The sequence below is a fragment of the Brassica napus genome, chromosome A4, assembly GCF_020379485.1.
Source record: "Brassica napus cultivar Da-Ae chromosome A4, Da-Ae, whole genome shotgun sequence".
In the NCBI taxonomy this organism is placed as follows: Eukaryota; Viridiplantae; Streptophyta; class Magnoliopsida; order Brassicales; family Brassicaceae; genus Brassica; species Brassica napus.
In genome coordinates, this window is record NC_063437.1 from 21,890,149 (window position 1) to 21,910,474 (window position 20,326).

General features: G+C 33.8%; 2 protein-coding genes and 1 pseudogene across 4 annotated transcripts; 1 reads left to right on the forward strand and 2 right to left on the reverse strand.

The window, feature by feature from the left end:
• The first annotated feature begins 5,727 nt into the window (after window positions 1–5,727).
• On the forward strand, window positions 5,728–9,806 carry LOC106454444 (auxin-responsive protein IAA20). Its single transcript, XM_013896563.3, has 3 exons — window positions 5,728–6,624; window positions 6,862–6,958; window positions 7,059–9,806. The coding sequence occupies exons 1-3, from the start codon at window positions 6,252–6,254 to the stop codon at window positions 7,111–7,113; spliced, it is 525 nt and encodes a 174-aa protein (XP_013752017.1). The 5' UTR covers window positions 5,728–6,251; the 3' UTR covers window positions 7,114–9,806.
• Window positions 9,807–9,964: 158 nt separating this feature from the next.
• Window positions 9,965–10,590, reverse strand: LOC106454484 (annotated as a pseudogene).
• A 3,821-nt stretch (window positions 10,591–14,411) lies between these two features.
• On the reverse strand, window positions 14,412–19,831 carry LOC106450542 (ABC transporter B family member 4-like). 3 transcript variants are annotated; one of them, XM_048778855.1, is made up of 12 exons: window positions 19,665–19,831; window positions 19,520–19,588; window positions 18,937–19,278; window positions 18,795–18,849; window positions 18,529–18,704; window positions 18,215–18,436; window positions 17,839–18,077; window positions 16,083–17,760; window positions 15,651–15,917; window positions 15,302–15,565; window positions 14,934–15,227; window positions 14,412–14,852 (listed from the first exon to the last, which is right to left on the reverse strand). In XM_048778855.1, the coding sequence occupies exons 3-12, from the start codon at window positions 19,249–19,251 to the stop codon at window positions 14,499–14,501; spliced, it is 3,864 nt and encodes a 1,287-aa protein (XP_048634812.1). In that variant the 5' UTR covers window positions 19,252–19,278; window positions 19,520–19,588; window positions 19,665–19,831; the 3' UTR covers window positions 14,412–14,498. The 3 variants fall into 3 exon arrangements, with proteins under 3 accessions (XP_048634812.1, XP_048634810.1, XP_048634811.1); XM_048778853.1 differs by lacking the exon at window positions 19,520–19,588 and having other exon boundaries at window positions 19,665–19,830; XM_048778854.1 differs by lacking the exon at window positions 19,665–19,831 and having other exon boundaries at window positions 19,450–19,567.
• Between the last annotated feature and the right edge of the window lie 495 nt (window positions 19,832–20,326).

The window sequence follows — 20,326 nt, forward strand, 5'->3', positions numbered from 1 at the left end:
GAACAATACATATTTTCTTTATTTTTTTGTTTATTACAACACCACGCATATGTACGCAACAACTATGGTAAATTTGAATAACGCAAGGATAAAATTATAATTTTAACTAAAATGTTGGGGCCTTAACTCTGCATCGAGTTTATCAGAACAAAGTTTAAAACTCAAAAGTTTTTAATATCATTTTCAAAATCATAGAACGGAGTTTTGAAATTAACAACATGCGGATGAAAGCTTGAAGCTGCTCACTGATATTTAATGTTTTTAACACTTAATATTTGCAGAAAGTCATGAAATTCAATCCAGATTATTTCTGACGATAGACTAATACTGAAAGCTGAGAAAGCAGACAACTTCTTCAAACTGATAAGGTAGATGTTTCAACTAGAGAAATTATCAAATTTTGCAGTAACACAAGTGTTGCACCTTCTTGATCGTGTCATGGATTGATTCACTTACACTAAACTGTCTGAAAAAAATGTGAAGAATTGAAAGAGTTGCAACTACAAGAAGAGAAGAAGCATCCAGAAATCTCTAACAAGCTTGGAACACTCCACCACTGAACAACATTCCGAATGATCTCACCAAACCGACAAATGTCAGCTTTGAAGCAGCTTCAAACAGAACAAAAACATCAGGTGTAGATGTATTGTAGCCTCCATGTTCCATCTTTGCAGGGAAGGCTTCTTCCCTTGCACGAAAGAAGTTCTCTGTTTCAGTGCATAATCCCATGAAAAGAGTTTCCGAAACTTCCAGCACCACAACAAAAAAGCACCTGACATCTCTTCTTCGTAGACATTTTTCCTCCTGTCAACTCTCATTCCCCTCTTCCGCCGTGACAGTGTCCTTTGTCCGATGTGTCTCTCTCACTCCTTTTCTTCTCTGTGATCGTGGGGAGAGCGTAAAATCCTCCAGATTCCTAATCGGAATCCAGTTCTTCACCGTTCTCCGTCCGAATCTGCTCACGTCGTCGAATCTCTTCTAGCGATAGCTCAGATATGAAATTACCCAACTTTGCTGGATCATCTGTGAAATGGTTTTTCTCGATCGTAACGTTATCTTCATCGTTGTCGCTCGTAAGTTAGAACTAGATTTTGACCCGCGCTTTCAAAACGCGGGTTTATTTTTGTTTTTTTTTTTTCAATTGACAAATATTTAGTAAATGTCACATTTTCATATATTTGTGTTTTATTTTATAAAAGATTTAAAAAAATTATCTTTATTTATCGTATTTCATTTTAAATGATTATTTATGTTAAAAAAATTAAACTTTATTTTTTTAATGAATTAAGTTGGTATAACTCTGATAAATTAATTTTATTATGGGGTTAATATTTTAATTAAAAAATTATATACTTTTAATAAAGATTTATACTTTTCAATAAAAAAATTCAATTATTTTTATGAATGCTTAAATTATATTAAGAAAATAAAAAAATAATAATTAAGAATAGTTAAAAAAAATTATTTGAACTTGGACTCAATGGCCCAAAGGAAGAAAAAAAAGTGAGAATTGAATCTGATTTTTTAATAGGTCCAAATGGCCCAAGAGAGATTTGATTTGGGCTGGATCCAAAAATAATGACCCAATATAGATTTGTTATTAATATTACTTAATTGCCCTTAATGAAACATGCAATGTTAGTGAAAGAAACATGCCCCTAAGGTAATTATGACAATAGGATCCTGCTTTAATAGTATAGATGGTTAATATTGTTTATACCTTTAATGAATAAAATGTATAAATAAAATAAAAATAATTTTCGTAATGGAGCTCTCACGTTAAAAGTTAGACGGGTTAATGTCGTTTATACCCTTAATGAATAAAATGTATAAATAAAATAAAAAATAAAAACGAAATTTTAATTAATTTTGATTAGATAATTGATTAATATTAAGAATAGTAAGAATTATCCAAAATCTGAAAATATAATTTAAAAAAGAGATAACATCTGTATATATTGTATTGTTATCTGAAAAAGTCTTTAACTAAAAAGTTAAAAACATAAATTAAATAACTAAATATTAATTAAATAAAATTCTTAATTATATAATTAAAAATAGAATATTGAATTATCCAAAATCTAAAAATATAATCAAAAAAGATAATTACTATATATATTGTATTGTTATCTGAAAAAGTATTTTAGTAAAACGTTAAAAACATAAATTATATAATTAAATATTAATCAAATAAATTTTTTTAATTATATAATTAAAAATATAACATTAAGTTATTTTAAAATTTATTTTAGTAATGAATATAGTGTACAAAGAACTTGCGTACAAAGAACTTTTCAAAAATTTATGAAAATGTTTAAGTTCGCATCGCGGACAAAACACCTAGTTACATTATATTCGATCACCGTACGATTGAGGTGGGAACACGTGTCCTAATCTGCTTATCGTTTCCAATTGCTACAAACGGAGACGGTCGTCCTGTGTGAAAACTTAATTAAACGTCACCGTTTACAGCGTTTAGAAGATCCGTCCCCAAATACCCGGTGAGAAGCGTTCATATGCATCATTTATTATTTCAGTTCTATTTAACAAACACGAAATAGTTATTCAGTATTTTATGATAAACATCCATAATAACATGTCATATTTGATATTTTAAATACATCATACAGAAGTAGAGTTTTAAAAATTGCCTCTGCTATGTACATATGGACCACTAAATATAACACCACATTTGGAGTTACAGGAACCATTTATTTTCGGTGAACATTATAGAACACATCTTATGCTTGTTCTGCGCATGTTAGTCCAGCATAGAAAAACTCTCTCTACTTATTCAGATTTTCTTATGAGTTACAACCATTAATTATATTATTAACAAAATCTATAACGTATATCAGTAAGGTTTAATTTGCAAGAAAAGAAAAGAACTCAGCACATATATAGCCCAAATTAGAGTTGAGTCGAGCCTGCTTGCCTTTATGAGAAGGTGACCAAGCCCATGATACAATCCTTTCTAACGATGGTTGGTTTGTAAAAATCAATTAAATCCAGAGTCATGATTCTAAGTTTCTAACGAAGGTTTGCTTTGTAAGAAACTCTAAATCATTTCAAGATTTGGTAAATCTATATACTACAATTCATGAATTGCGTGCGTAATCCAAGCATTTTAAGGATTTTGATGAATATTATATAGTATCTATAAAAAGACACGCACGTAACATCTCGACTCTATATCCGCACCGCACGCATGCACGTATTTTAACAAAACTTTATAGAGTTTTATTTATAATTCATAAACGCATTAAGCTTCATAATACACTTTACCTGACTCGGTAATTAGGAAGACATGTCAGTATTTCCCTGTTAGTTGGACTTCGTTCAATATTTTTGTTTCTTAATAGATGGTTTCGCTTAAAATAGTAAAAAATGTTTGACTCAGACAAAATTTAATTTTGATACATTTGTTTAGCATGAAATAGGTAGTTGTATATTCCTGTTAACGTATTTTGTAACTAATAGGTTTGTTTAAAATCATTTGGTAAGGAAAATGATTGAGTGACAATTTCAAAATTCAATGGAAAATACATGTAATATATTCAGTGAAAAAGTTCTACTGTTTCAGTAATCTTAAAGCAAAGGAGAAAACAAAAGGCTATGATTAGTCTAACAAGAGGGGCTAGAAAATAAAAGCCATGAGACATGCAAATGCAATCACGCATCTTGAAAAGCAAGCCCTAGTTTTGACTGACAAGCAACCACAACGCAGTAAAGTTAGGTTCTCAAAATTAGCGCATAAATAAAGAAATATATGATTAAAGTACTTGAACTATGTATGTATGTTTCCAATAAAATGCGTTTCTAGTTAAATAATAATTACCGAAATTATAGTAGGCATTCTTTTGTAGAATAATGTATATACATATACTTTTATGTATGCTAGAAAATTCGAGGGATATTATTTTTGGTAAGGAAAATATAGAAAAAAGGAGGGGACAGATAGGAGGCGGAGGCAGTTATGTAGTGTTGTTAGGGAACAACTCTCTCCTTTGTAATATTCTCCAAAATCAATTGGTTCCAAGTAAGTCCATATTCTTCTTCAAGTTAATTGACTACGAAGAGTAGAACTCGAACAAATTGAGAGTAATCAAGCTGAGTATAAGTTTCAGCTCCAATTTGTGGTGTGCGTATGAGTCTCAATTTTGTTTACATGGTTCAAGCCAAACCAAAGCTAACTGGGGTTTGATATAGAAATATCTAAATTAAAAATAAACAAATTGATTTGTAAATAATCAATGTTTTATTTTCATGCAAAGCATATAAAACTGAATATACAAAGATTAAGTTGTAGAATCTAATTATATATCATATCATAAATAATATATGTGTAGTTTTAGATAATATTTTTTATCAATGTGGCCATTTAGTTACTTTTTTTGTTGAATTCTTGCTCAAAGTATAATTGAATATGATTGTAGTTTAGTCACATTAGCTACTTTTTAATATTGGTAAATATGCTATTATAAACTATAAAAAATATTACACGATGATTTTGCATCCGATAATTCTACCTATTGTATGGGAATTATTGTATCATTTTTAGCTGCTTTATAAGATCCCCAATTGGTTATATTCTTCGTACATTTCTGAAGATCTCCAACAAATATTCTATCCATTAATCTCTTGTAAATCACACTAGCTACTTTGAAACCAACAAATTGAAAACCTTTTCCCCGGTTGAACAAACCCAAAAAAAAGCTATAATCAGTCTACACTAAGCTAACAATCCCGAGCGAAAACTCAGAGTAATCTATGAAATACGTATAAGTATTTTTTTTTGTACATGAGTACATTAACTATTATACCGACCAATTTAGCAAAAAAAAAACTATTATACCAACCATAGTAAAATCTGTATAACGTACACATTTGACTGAACCGAACCAAGCCACACTTGCATCTCGTCTTGCATGTTTTTCTAACATAATTTGATTCATTACATAGTTCTACTTTCAACACAATGTACATGCTGACATGTTGTAGGGAGTCCACGTGAAAACAAAAGTGCCACGTGGGAAATGACAAATGTAGTCATTGGTCGTCGTGTCGTATGTATGTCTCCTTTTTCTCGTGCTTGCAAATATAAGAATTGTGACGTCTCCTTAAGTCCCATAGACAAAGGAACTCTCATTAGGTCCTCCCTTTAAGGTGAACCATTCATTACTCATCATGCCCCCTCTCTTCTTCCTTTGCCTTTTTCTTTCAAACTTTCAATTCTTTCTACTTACTTATTTATGATTACGTGTAACAACTTCTCTTCTTACTAAGATGTTACGTACGATTTACATCATTATAATGGCCATGTTTTGATCGGATTCACCATTTGCAACGGTCCGTTAAAGCCAATTATGTTTAATAGAATGTTATTTAACTAAAATTCTATGATTTCATGTTTGGTTAGCTCTTATACCGGGAACAAATCTATAGTCAACCGTTAAATACAAAATAAATAAAATTGTTTATGATCCTGTTTCGAACTAATATATGGTAAATGATAAGATCATCCACATTGGAAATTTCTCAAAAGAAATCTCTAAAAAGTCATATTAACAATTAGCTGAAACCTTTTTAATAAATGTGAGACTTATGTGAGAATTTCTCAAATGAAAGACTCACATATTCTCAACTTTATTTAAAAAATCATTTAATTAATAACATAATCTGTGAAAGGTACATTTTGATAAATTCTTAATGCATGTCCTAAATATAGAATCGCATATTTTTCAATAGTAAAATATATTAAAGAACATTCGTACTCGTCACATCAACCTAGTGAACATAGTTACTAGAATAATTAACGATAATCAATCTGAAAATTAGATTGGAAACCGTCCGCTTGATACGGATTTTTTGCTTCCACTAACTTGTTCGTCAATTGTTTACGTTAGCCATACATTTTAGTTTTAGAGAGAACCCCGAACCCACAAAATCATAACCAGCACATTAACCGAATCAACATTTGACACGTGTTTCTGTCTGCTACACTAACAACAACTTTAGCGGACGCTGTCTCGTCATTCCACTGTCGCATTTGTACTTGTGACTGTGTATTTATTTTATAAACCAAAATACGAAGACCACGCCAAACTATAATAAAATAAATTGAAATTCCCAGTCTAGATCTTCTATATAAAGAGACACGTACATACCAAGCATGGCGGCTCATTGCTCATTTGTCTCACCTAAAAAAGAAAATAAAAAAAAGGGAAAACAAAATTGAAAGATAGATAGATATGGGAAGAGGAAGAAGTTCTTCGTCGTCTTCTTCTATAGAGAGTACCAGTAAGAGCAACCCATACGGTCCCTCTTCAAGTACACGAAACCTAAGCACGGATCTAAGGCTCGGACTCAGTTTCGGGGCATCCTCAGGGACGCCATATTTCAACGGTGGTTACGGGTATTCTGTTGTAGATCCGACGGCAGAGTATAAGGTTGCGGTGGCTGAGGAGGAGGAAGAAGAGAACGAGTGTAACAGCGTAGGGAGCTTCTACGTGAAAGTGAACATGGAGGGAGTTCCAATTGGGAGAAAGATCGATCTCATGTCTCTTAATGGCTACCATGAGTTGATCAGAACCCTAGATTTCATGTTCAACGCATCCATTCTCTGTAAGTATATGTAGAAAAGATGTCGATATATGTAAAGTTTTCTAATTATTCACTAGCTTTTTCTTTCTTTTAAGCCGTTTTGAAATCGTTTCCCCATAAGAAATTGATTGATAAATTAACAGAACTAAAAATACTTGCGCCTATTACTATTTCATAGGTTTTTTTTGTTTGCCAAAGTTATTATCTCATCATAGCTTAAAGTTTATGATGAAAACTGAAACATCAAAATGGAAACAGGGGCTGACGAAGAAGAGATGTGCGGCCAGAAGAGTCATGTGCTAACATACGCGGACAAGGAAGGTGACTGGATGATGGTTGGTGATGTTCCGTGGGAGTACGTATTCTTGTTCCTCCATTGATATCTTTATTTCCTTATTTAATTAGAATGTTCTGTAGAAATTAAATATTTGTATATTTTGTGTTTTGTTTTGTAGAATGTTTTTATCTACCGTCAGAAGACTGAAGATTTCAAGAGCTTACCACTACTGATGTTTAAGTCTACTTGTGTGTTCATTAAAAGTAATGCCAAGAAAAAAGTTTTTGTCGTATGTAAATCCATCGTCAGTTTAAGTTATTTATTTTATAAAAAAAATCGTTTTTCGTTTACGATGATAGTACATACATTCTGAACTCACTCTGATTATTCTCCTCGGTAATACCCAAAAAGGAAAAGAATAAAAGAAAATCGAAAAACAAATAGCTGTGAAACAAACCAATCTTGGGTCGAGATATTCTTTCGGCGGGTCGAACAATCACACCATTGGTCACTGACTTTAATATTTGGTTTAACTGTTTCACTTGATATGAAGTTAAATTCACCATTGGTGCTCCAGTTTGCTTGGCTATCCTTTTTCTCCTTTAGTCTTTATAAGTTTCTGGAGTTTTGTTAGCTTCAACCCTTTGACTCCGGGTGTTTTCATTTAACACGCAGGCTATTGGCTTCAAAAAGGTAAAGGTTCTAAATCTTTGCCGGCTTTGAGTATATGTTGACGTTTAAAATTAATATTAATCCATCGGATGACAAAAAAAAGAAGTAAAACTTTCATTAGATAATTGCCAAGAATGTTCGCCAATAAATTCAGCTAATCTAATACCCTATACAAAACCACTTGATATGAAATAACGATCGGTGAGAGTGGATTATAAGTTGTATTCACCACTTAAGAAGATTACTAATCGATGATCAACGACAAACCAGCTCGGATCCGACTCTTTGTTTCTACTCAATAGCTCAAATAACCAAACTCATCCATGCGCCCAATCAATGATAAATTATCATGAATCAGGCTTTGATTCTTTATCAAAAAAAAAGATTCAGGCTTTGATTACTTTGTAGATTTATGGCGTCCAATTAGGGTTTTTAGACTTATTTTGATTAATCAGTTTTGTTTTTACACGTGCATCAACAAAACATACATGTGAAGTGACGTTGTTTTAACGACTTTAGTGTTAGATTGGCCTAAGTTGTTATTAGGCCGATAAACCATGACCGAATTTAAGATTTCGAAGGCTATAAATATTTTTTAAGAACTCTAATAAATTTGTTTGGCATAATTTTAGAGACATTATTCATACTAGATCGTTTTCCGCGCTACGCGCGGATAATTTATTTTTAAATGTTAACAATTTTACAAAAACAATTTATGCCTAACATTTAGTATGAGAATGGAAAAAATGACATGGACTGATTCTGGTTGTTTGAATATTGAATGTAATTTTATTTTGGATTTTCTAAACTGTAATAAAATTGTATTTATTAGTTTTTTTTTTAAAATACCAAGACTAATTTCAGAATACAAAAACTGTTTGAAATACAATCGAAATGTTGCTTTTAGTTGGGTTTCTTGAAGATTATCCTTTGAATTGTATAGGGATTTTTTTTTGCTCGAAATCATGCATTAAATTTTGATTTTATCTTGTCTCTGTAGATAATGTTTGTCACCACAATAATTTTATATTTATGATTACTTATGCTTTTCAGCTTTGTGAACATAGATACTTAGTTGACTTGTTGTGAAAGTTTTACAGTCGGTGTATAATATAAGTTTTACATAAGATGGAAGGTATGTTAGAAATGTTAAATATCTTTCACAGGTACATGTTTCTACTAAGCATATAATTAAAAAAAGTATATATGATCTTTCCTCAATTACTATTTTACAAATTATGTATTTATAAGTTATACAATTTTCAAAAAGAATAAGTTGTGGTGACCAATATAATGACTTTACATTTTATATAAAACATTATAATAGATATTAATTTAAAGAAAAATCATAAATACACTATATTTATATATTCTATGCTTTAATTATTTTATTATTTAAAACATTATAAATACACTATATTGTATTTATATATTCTATGTTTTAATTACTTTATTATTTAAATATCTGATTTATATCGTTTGAACAGTTTTATCATTTAAAACTATAATAAAAGTTCTCGATTTGATTGATCTGGATCTCTTCCACATAGTGTGGTTGATCTACACTTCTTTTACTTAATATGCATAATCTACATGATTTGCGCTGTTTGAACTATTTTTATCGGTTAACCTTAGAATTGGGTCAAGCCTTAAGACAATTCATATCATAACAGTATATTATCTTGTTAAGAATTTCAAATTAATAAAATCTAATTAGTCACAACATCATTAGATTTTTATGAACGATTTTGTTATATATAAATTTATGAGGTAATGTTGTTTGAAAGTTTTGATACCTCCAGAGATTCCAGTAAGCACACCGGTTTATTAGGACATGCACATGTGGTCCACCTCTACTTGCCTATCGAAACAACACCAACTTTGGTATCGAACCAATTATTATGTTAAATCATTTATTTACGGGATCCCTCTATTTACAAATATTGCTTGTGGTCCAAGTTAACCTTGTTCAGAAGGACAACCACCAACTCGCGTTGAATTTGAAAAGCAACAAAAAAAATAGAAATTCATGAACCAGAAACACAAATAACAATCTCAAAGCTAATTAGTCATTATTCCCAAATTTTATTACAAATAAATACACAGCAAGCAAAAAAAGAGTTCGATTCTCGAAAACCCTTTTAGCTCACCATCTCAAGATTCGATTCCACAAAATGGAGTTAGTATCCAAAAAATCAAATCATCAATTGAACAAAATATTAACATAATAATTGAATAAATAGCCAACAAACTTTTCATAAAAAAATGAGAGCTTGACGAACCTTATTTTATTTTGTCAGACCACTAATAATATTATTGGCATGCTTTACAAAGAAGATCTAACAATGACGTAGCTTTCCTCTTATTTTTTTTTCAAATATTTTTTTTAGAAAAAAAAAGAGAGTCTAACTTTCAGTTTCAGACATAAGTCTCGAATCAAAAGACATAAATACTGAAAGAACTGCAACTCTTGTGTCCCTAAGATTGAAAAAGCAACATCATTTCGATTGACTGATAATAAAGAGCAAACTCCTCAGAACCTTCTGGATGGCCTGCCAAAAGCAGGTGCAGGAGCGTGAGTCTCGACTTCAGAGAAGCCGGGAGTGTCAGTCATTCCAAGGGACACAAGCATTTCAAGACTCCTTGTCGACCTTGATCACATCGGTCTTGATAGCAGACTCATCGGGGACAAAGTCCATGCGACGCTCACGCTCTTCCTCTTGAAGCTTGAGCGAGATACCACGGACTGGTCCCTTCTGGATCCTCTTCATCAAATGGGTGGAGAATCCAGCGATCTTGTTGCGGAGCCTCTTGGAAGGGATGATGGCAACTTCTTCGAGGATCTTCTTGTTGGTGTGGAAGTCGAGTGTCATGCGAGAGTAGTACTTCTCGATCACTTGGCGAGATGATTTCTTCACGGTCTTGGTACGGACACGCCCCATCTTTCAGTTTATCTCTGACTTACTTACTTACCTGCGAGGAAGATGAAGAAGCTGCAGCAAAAATGAAAGGAGCAAAGGACGTAGCTTTCATCTTGCCTCTCTCTGTTCCGTTCTTCGTCAGATCCATCAACGGCACAACCGCACCGAGTCTACCTATCGCCACCAGTTTCTCATTGTCTCTCTTACACAGCGAAAGCAATATAGCTGCTGCGTTCTCTCTGTTTCTAGCTTGACCCGTCTGGAGAATACCTATCAATGCAGGCAAAGTATTCGCTTTTACTATCGCTGTTTTAGCGTCTAGGTTACTTGCAAGGACCGAGAGTATAGTAAAAGCTTCATCAACCATCCTGTGGCTGCTCGAGTCACTTAGAATCTTAACCAATGCAGGCACTATACCGGCTCTAACCGCTCTGCCTTTGTTTCCCTGATAAATGCAGAGGTTGGACAATTCGGTCGCTGCATCTTTCTTCCCTCAAGGAGTCCCGTTCTCGAGCAGGTCATCAAGGAAGAAAGACTATTCTAATTTTAAGCATTCACTTCACATGTTGTTTTCTCGATATTCATATTGGCTTCTTTGTGTTCCTTTTTGGCAGAAGGAACAGCTGTTGTATATCTGCATGGGACTTGTCCTGTAATGAGATCTACTTGGTTGCTTGCTACCAAGTCGTTTGTTTACTCCTTTAGAGATGAGTCCGTATGATCAGCCAATTAATTCATTCATCAAATCAAGGAGCAAACCTGAAGCAAAAAAAAGTAATTTGGCACTAACCAAATCACCATGTAATGTCCAAATTGTTAGTGATAAGATAAGAGCTCTTAAAAAACTTTATTTTTCACTTGCCTTGCCATAATCAAGAGTTAGATTTCGATGCTTTCGCAACCATGCTTCCCAGTCAAATACATCAAAAACAAATCTCAATCTTATTATTGAATTGTTAAAACATCTCAATAAACTACAAACAAACAAAATGTGTCTTTATTTGATGTTTTTATAACCTGAGTTCACCCCCTAACAATAACCAAAAGTGTCTACTTTGTTATACCTATGTTGAGACACTTGTAACCAAGAGAGACCACTTGAAACCTGCATCAGCTGCAGAGAAACTCAGATTATTGTTAAATATAATAGTAACTAATCTTGATCATATTTCTTTTCTTAATAATAGAATCAGTAATCACATATTTGTTTGATGAGAGTTTCATTGATGTTACACTGAACGTGATTCAAGCTATTCCATATGACAGTAATGTATTTCCTCTTTTAGGCAATCTGCATCAGAAACTCCATATATGAATCTCTGCACCTGTAAATCACGATGAAACAAAGTTTTGTAGGTGAAAGACAAAAAAAATTACATGAGTTGAGGTTTAGAGTTCCAAATACAAACCAAACTGAGACGCAAAAATTAATTTGTTACTTCTGGATAGTGGATTCCACAACTTGATCACACCCTAAGAAGCTCCACGAAGCACCACCGACCACATTCAAGATCTTCCTCTGCCATGGCATATGGCGTAACTGATTGACAGGTTAATAAGGGAAATTATAATCAATTCTGTTCTGGGAGCAGAACGATCATCTTTCTTTTCAATTGTTTTGACAGATTTGTGGCTTAGTTAATAAAGAAAACTGAAGGAGTGGTAGACAGAAGGGCAACTTAATCACATAATTAAGGTTGTAAAGAAAGAGAGGTGAGCAGTATATTAGGTTAAAACTTAAAACGAACGGAACTGGATATATAGATCGACGAATTCATCCCGATGAAGAAGAGAATGTGAGCTGACATGGCAAATTAAAACCCCTTTATTGGTTGATTTTTTCATATGACGTGGACAGTCTAAATGATGCTTATATATCCCTTTTAGTATTAGATAGATATAACTTCCAAATTTTTTTAGAAACTAATACATATGTTTTATAGGGTTGTGCCAGATCCGGCATGGATATAATATATAGTCCATTGAGATTTACATACTTCTATGGCCAATTTACATTTTAGGCTAAGATTTTTAAGGTTTTAGATTGAGTTTAAGTTATTTAGATTAAAATATATTTGTCCAAAACAGATTTATTAAAATTAAAATTGATTATTTAATTAAAAATTAATCGGATATATAAATCATTTGGATCATAAAATAATTTGACTAAGTATACTTAAATATAGCAGTATTTGGATTGTGAAGAGAGATCAAAAATTTGATAACAAGATTAGATTTTGGATAATTTTTTATAAGATTTTGGTTTAGTTTTGGATAAGTGTTTTATATAAAGAAGAACCAATAAAAGAAAGCCAAGTTTCAAGTTCAGTCATATTAAACTAGTATGCTCCAAGCAAGTCATTGAACAGGTATAAGAGAATATACGCCCAGGCGGATATCATGGATAGATTTAATAATGCTTTGCTTTAACAAAGAGGATCCTCCAAGGCGATTTATCTTTGCATAAATGCATTGTTTGATGGCAATATACATTTTTTCACATGTTTTGCTAATTAGTGACTCCAACATGTTTTCTTGAATCCAACATGATAGGAGTATTTGTATAGTCATTCAATCTCAAATCCCCTATATATGGGGGTGATTGGTTGGGATTTAGCAAGTGACTTTAGCTTTAATTTTTATCTACAGCTTTAAAATCACCAATCATGCTTTACATTACTTTTTAAAGCTACAACCAAAAAATTAAAGCTACAGCCAAAAAACAAAAAAAACTAGCTATAAAAGTCTTATTTTCTAAAGCTCCATCTTTTTGGCTGTAGGAAATTTTAAAGGTACAGCTCTTAAAGCTAAATCAAAAAATCCTACAGACAAAATTCTAAAGTAAATTTCTAAAGTTACAACTCAACCAATCACCCCCAATATTTGAGAAGCATTACAACATTTTTTTGTAGCCACATGTCATCACTAGAATGATTCTTAGAATCCTTAGAGAAATATGTTAGTCCATCTAAATATATAATAAACTTTTTATTAAACTAACCATAAATACATTATTAATGTGCTTCATTATTTCCATAAATAAAATTACGGAATTACCTAATATGACTAAAGTATATATGACAATTAATGACTTTGAATAATAAAGATTTGATAAAAATAAGTGTATGTTATATTATTTTGTTTAATTTTAAACTATTAAAATAAATTAAACAATCATAGTAACCATTTAATAAAAATTAAAAAAATTCTTTATATGTTGTATTTTGAATTTTTAAAAACGAGTATAAATTAGTAAAACCATTAAAAGTTTCACATTCAAATTTTGTGATCTATGCTTTAAACTTTTTGTTATGACATGATACAAATAATTAAAAAATCATATAAGTTGAAAGTGTCATTTAATAAGTATTAAAAATAATATATATATAAAAATATATATGTATATGCATATTAAATTATATGTCATATAAGAAAATAAATAAATATCTTAATTTTGAAATTTACTTTTAACAAAGAAAATTTGAAAAAATATTGACAAATTAATTTTTAAAAATATTAGAAATTACATAAACTATTAATCCCACAGTGAAAGTTTTGTTATCAGTAATTTAAATTTTTTGCTATAATAGATACAAATAATAATAAAAACATGAGCAAAAAGCATCATTTAATAAATATTAATATTAAAATATACTATATATATATGTTACTATCATTTAAATTTAATTATATACCATATCAAATAGAAAAAAATATTTTTTTAGATTAATAAAATTTATTTATATGTTCGCACCAACTTAATTATATAGGTAATAGTTACTGACTTTTTAATTATTCAATATATATTTATTGTTTCATAATAGGTTAGAAACATATAATATATAAAATAATTTATAAATATAATGTTTATTCCGCGCAAGGCGCGGGTCTTAACCTAGTTGTATATATTACACTGTCGCATGATACACATCACAAAAAAAAAAAAAGGATTCACCAGTCATATATAACAAAGCATAATTGACCAAAAAAACAAAATAAAAATTAGGGAACATAAAGACATTTATTTAAGAAGCTGCACTCAGATGAAGCTGCACTAACGAAGCGTAAACCCCGTCCTTGATATTAATCAAACTCTCGTGCTTCCCTTTCTCCACGATAACTCCGTTCTTAACCACCGCAATTACATCAGCGTTCTTAATCGTCGATAACCGGTGAGCCACCACAATTGTAGTCCGGTTAACCATAACCCGGTCAAGCGCATCTTGAACCACACGTTCAGACTCAGCGTCCAGAGCACTCGTTGCTTCATCAAGAAGCAACACTTTGGGATCCTTGACGATGGCTCTCGCTATGGCCACTCGTTGCTTTTGCCCACCCGATAACTGAATCCCTCTTTCTCCCACCATCGTGTCGTAACCCTAAATCAGTAAACCAATATTAGGTCATTTTTTACCTAATTCCTTGGAACACAAGTAACGCTAAAGCTAGTTATTATTTACCTGTTGTAGACCACTGATGAATCCATGGGCGTTTGATAGTTCAGCTGCAGATACGATTTCAGATTCACTCGCGTCTCCACCTTTTCCGTAAGCAATGTTGGCTCTGATTGTTTCGTTAAACAGAATCGGTTCTTGGCTCACAAGTCCCGTTTGTTGTCTAAGCCATTTTAGTCGCAGGCTCTTGATCTCTACACCGTCGAGAGTGATCTCACCTGAGTCTGGATCGTAAAACCTCTGTAGCAAAGCGATCACCGTTGATTTCCCGCTCCCGCTTTCTCCAACCAAGGCAACGGTCTGAAAAAAATGACAAGCAAAAAACAGAGTTAAGGTTCTGTCTTTGATTATTAAATAATGCACTAGTAACTAACCTTTCCAGCTCGAATACTTAGACAAAGATCTTGGAAGATCTGAACGTTTGGTCTTGCTGGATATTTGAAACTAACATGACGAAGCTCAATGTCTCCTTTAACAGTATCCAACACTCTTCCAGATTCCACACTTGGGTCAATCTTGGACTCTCTATCTATAATAGCAAAAATTGAAGCAGCAGCAATATCAGCTTTGCTTGAGTCAGGAGACAGTGAACTCGACTGAGATATCGCCATAGCCGCCATTGTCAAAGCGAAGAAAACCTGTAAAAAAACATCACAGTAATCAAGAAAAAAAAACATATAAATAATCTAAACTGTTGTGTTTTTGCTTTATGTATATACATACTCTGAAAACAGAATCGAAGGTTGTTTTGCCATCATCTACAAGCCGTGCTCCCACGTAGAAACTGCAAGCGTAGGAAGCGAAGAGTACAAAGAAGGAAAATCCGAAACCAATACCACTGACTATGCCTTGGCGTATCCCTGTCTTCATAGGACCTTCACATTTCTTGGTGTACATGTTCATCACTTTCTCTTCTGCGCAGAACGAAGCAACCGTTCTTATGCTCCCAACCGCATCATTCGCCACCTGGCTTGCTTCCCCATACATTTTCTGCCAATGATTACAAAAATGAGATATAGTTTTTTGTTCATGAGCTTTCAACTTAAAACCAACCAATTGTCGATAAATTGATTTGACTATATCCTTTTATATATTAGTTAATTATTTCTCCAACTACCGATCCATTTTATATGAAGAGTAGTAACTAGTTTTTACCTTTGCATCAGCGCTGAAACCTTGCATGAACTTCATGTAAAGAAACCCATTGAGTGCAATAAGAGGAAGCATGGCAAGGACGACGAAAGCCAACTGCCAACAAGCCAAAAATGCAATGATCAAACCAGCCAATATAGACGACAAGTTCTGAACCATTTGAGCCAAAGCATCTCCCACTAGACCGCGTATCGCCGCTGCGTCTGCCGATAGCCTTGCTCCAATGGTTCCACTAGAATGCTCAGACTCATCGAACCATCCAACTTCCATGTGAACCACTTTCTCAAAACACATGCTTCTTATCCTCTTCACAAGTTTACATCCAGCTATAGCGAAGAAAAACGTCTGCGCTGGGTATGCTATGATGGAGGCGAAACCAAGAGCCATGAAGATAATGGCCCAGAAGCTTGTGTCCTCTTTAAGCTCCTTAGGCGGTTTGAAGAAAGCTTTGATGACGCTTGCGATTAGTATACCGAATAAAGGAAGTATAACTCCGTTAGCTGCTGCTGATATTGCACCGAGTATGAGAACAGGAATCTCTGGTTTGTTTAGAGCTGCGACTCTACGGATTGAGACTTTCTTTGGTTTGGTCTTAGCTTCTGTAGTACCCTCTTCTTGATCTTGAGTGACGTCGTTTCCTTCGACTCCTGATGGGAAACCAAACATGTTGAAAGAGTGGCGGCTGCTGTTTCCTCTGGATGATCCTCCTTTGCTTAGTGACCTTCCTAGAGATGATTTTCTCAAACTAGAATGTTTGAATGATTCTATAGATGACATCTTTTGCTCGTCTGTTGGATTCTCTTCACCTTTCTTCTCTTCTTGAAGACGTATGAGCTGAGAGTAAGCTCCTTCAGGGTCCTTGAGCAGCTCCGTGTGAGAGCCTTTCTCCACGATCTTTCCTTGGTGGATCACAGCGATCATATCCGCGTTTCGCACCGTGCTTAACCGGTGAGCAACTACAACCGTAGTCCGGTTAACCATGATTCTGTCAAGTGCTTCTTGAACCACTCTCTCTGACTCTGCGTCAAGCGCGCTTGTTGCTTCGTCCAAAAGCAAGATTCTCGGATCTTTTAGAATGGCTCTGGCTACAGCGATCCTCTGTTTCTGCCCTCCTGAAAGCTGAGTGCCGTGCTCTCCAACCATTGTGTCCAAACCCTGAGGGAGCTTGTCAACAAACTTGGAAGCGTTTGCAAGCTCTGCAGCTGCTTTGATCTCTTCTATTGTAGCGTCTTCTTTACCGTAGGCAATGTTGTCCTTGATGCTTGAAGTGAAGAGAACCGGTTCTTGACTCACAAGTCCAATCTTGCTTCTGATCCATTTGAGCTGGAACTCTTTTAGGTTAACACCATCTATGATAATTTCACCGGCTTGCGGATCATAAAACCTTTCTATTAGACTCACAACGGTAGACTTCCCACTCCCACTCTGTCCAACTAAAGCCACGGTTGTACCACTCGAGATAAACAGCGAAAAACCGCGAAAAATCTGCTCATCGGGCCTCGCAGGGTAAGTGAAGTAGACATCCTTAAGCTCAATGTCTCCTTTGATGTCATCCAACACTTTTCCATTTGTACTATAGGAATCAATGTCAGGTCTTCTCTCTATTGTCTCAAACATCTTGTAAGCCGCGGCTTGTCCAGCTGCAAACGCGCTTAAGCAAGGAGATGCTTGGCCTAACGACCTAATAAAGGAACAAAAACAAGTCTTAGATTGGGTTGCAAGAAACTTAAAACAACACAAAAAGATGAGAGGTTCTTACATGGATCCAGTTAAAACAGAGATGATGATGTTGAGAACTTGTCCTCCTGTGTACCCTTTGTCCAAAATCAACTTTCCTCCATACCAAACCGCTAAAGCGTAGCTACAAAAGATTACAAGAAAGAGTGTTCCAAGTCCCAGTCCAGTTGAACCACCTTCAATGACTCCTGCTTTATAAGCAGTGAGAAGATGTTTGTTGTAGTTGTTTATGGCTTGTTTCTCTCCGGTAAATGATGCAACCTGATTAAAAATATAAAAAAATTATTGGGAAATCAAGAAGATCGACCGTATCAAGATTATGGAAAGTATGAAGATCGAATAATTTTTATCGTTTTTTTTTTTGGCTAAGCAAATGTGTATAGAGTAAGCCTAGTTACCGTTCTTATGGAACCGATTGTTTGCTCAACTACAACAGCAGCGTTGGCATAAGCGGTTTGTCCACGAGAAGCTGTCTTAGCAATGACAATAGCTAAACCAGCACCGGCCATTACAAGAAGTGGAATTGAAGACAACATGACTAGTGTTAGCAGCCATCCTTTTAAGAAAGCTATCACAAAGCCTCCAACAAATGTTGATAGAAGTTGTATAGCTTTCCCCACCTGTCCAAAACGTCGTTTCCTTTGTTCAAAATCTAATAAACCAAAGGATCTTGAAACTTTAAAAATGTTATTTGTTTGACTAATATGAGTACCTTTTCTCCCATAGCGTCTTGGATTAGTACAGTGTCACCGGACATTCTTCCAACAACTTCACCGGTGTTTGTATCGACGTCGAAAAAGGCTATATCTTGTCTTAATATTGTCTTTAGATACATGCTTCTTATTCTTGCTGCTTGTCTCTCTCCAGATATCATCCAACCAGACAACTCTGAACATTCATACACATCAAGAACGTTAAAAACTTTGTTTTACTGTTTACCAAAGGGTTAACTAATCTTTGGCAGATCCAAGAACTTACGGAGGAAAGCAGCCGCAAAAGTACCGATTCCAAGCCATACAAACTTCAGAGCTACCTGTGAGTGATTTAATAGATGTTATTAGCACAAGTCAAATCTTGAAATGAATCTTTATTAAGACACAAACACATTATTTGGTTTTACTTTGGAGACTTTGTCGGAAACATTTGAATCGTTCTGATTCTGGCCAAAGGCATCTATAAGATCTCCGAACAGTACGGTCATAATAGGGAAGCCGAGACCGTTTCCAATAGATCCAAGCGTCCCGAGGATCATCAAGAGGATATCAAAGGAATCTGCAAAGGCAAATAGCTTGTAAAATGGCACCGTTTTGGTTTTCTCATGTTCTTCCTTCTTCTCTGTTTTCTTAACTTCTTTGTCTTCTTCTCTGCTTCTTTTGGTCTCAGAAACATCTTCTACTATATTTCCATCTCCGTTTAAGCCGCTCTCTGAAGCCATTAGACTTTCCACAGTGTCCTTATGATCCTAAGCGTTTAAACAAGAGAGGAGAGACATAACAGTAAGTTTCCAAATCTATGAGTTGAGATCTTTAAGGGAGAGTAATATCTAAATGGGGAACATAAAGGTCAGACCAAGAAGGAAACAAAAAAAAACACAAAGGAAACAAAACAAAGGCTTTCACAATCAATAGTTCACCAAACATGAGAAGACCCTAAAGATCTGCCTTTCTTGTTTTATTCAAGAACATCTGACAAAATGATGAAACCTGAACCAAGATCTGTCCTGTCAATACAACTAGGCTTCACAGAAGCTTCTGTCCACACAAAACACAGAACTATATAATAGAAAATATATATACATGTATAAATATATAAAGCAGAGAATATATACAGGTATGTGTAGATATGTACCTTGAACAGGATCAAGAAGAAGCTGAAAAGTGAAAAAGGGTTTAGAGACTCTTTTGGTGTCTGCCGTATAAACTGTCGAAGAATGTGCAGAGATCTCTATGCTTATATCTTTTTATATTAATATATAGTTGGTATTGGAGTTTGTGAAAGACTCATGTGAGTTTTTATATATGCACTGTTTTTATTTCTTGACGACCAAGCCGTGACTTGCTCAAGATAAGAGAAAATTAATGGATGTCAAACATATAATAGTTAGAAATTCAGTTAATAAATATGGTCTTATGGATCTAAATATAATACTCTTTGATTTTGTTCAAGTTCTTGAGAGAATGCGTAAGATATTTTGTTCTAGTCTTACTTTAAATTATTATTTTTTCTGCCCGTTCTTTGTGTGATAATGCTGACCAAATCTTTTCGTATAACATACATTTTAAAAACGAGTTATAATAGCGAGTAGTAGTAGTAAATAGTAATCTAGCTGTTTTGTTCAACTACAACTCTATTATTTAACATAAAGTTTTGATACGCAGGACCGTTTGATATTTTTATAGTCTGCCCATTGATTATTACTAAATTGATCTCTAAGATCCCATTAGCTATGTTGTTAGCGGCCTGCATGTGTCCTCCTAATTCATAAGTACGTATTTGTCTGTGCATACATG

What these genes read in the sequence shown, in the direction of transcription:
- LOC106454444 (XM_013896563.3), top strand. Translation starts at nt 6,252, where the DNA reads ATGGGAAGAGGAAGAAGTTCTTCGTCGTCTTCTTCTATAGAGAGTACC. An exon ending in GTTCAACGCATCCATTCTCT is followed by an intron (nt 6,625 to 6,861) that starts GTAAGTATATGT and finishes AAATGGAAACAG; the next exon opens with GGGCTGACGAAGAAGAGATG. An exon ending in GTTGGTGATGTTCCGTGGGA is followed by an intron (nt 6,959 to 7,058) that starts GTACGTATTCTT and finishes TTTGTTTTGTAG; the next exon opens with AATGTTTTTATCTACCGTCA.
- LOC106450542 (XM_048778855.1), bottom strand. Translation starts at nt 19,251, where the DNA reads ATGGCTTCAGAGAGCGGCTTAAACGGAGATGGAAATATAGTAGAAGAT. An exon ending in CAATCGGTTCCATAAGAACG is followed by an intron (nt 18,078 to 18,214) that starts GTAACTAGGCTT and finishes ATTTTTAATCAG; the next exon opens with GTTGCATCATTTACCGGAGA. An exon ending in CCTTCGATTCTGTTTTCAGA is followed by an intron (nt 15,566 to 15,650) that starts GTATGTATATAC and finishes GTTTTTTTACAG; the next exon opens with GTTTTCTTCGCTTTGACAAT.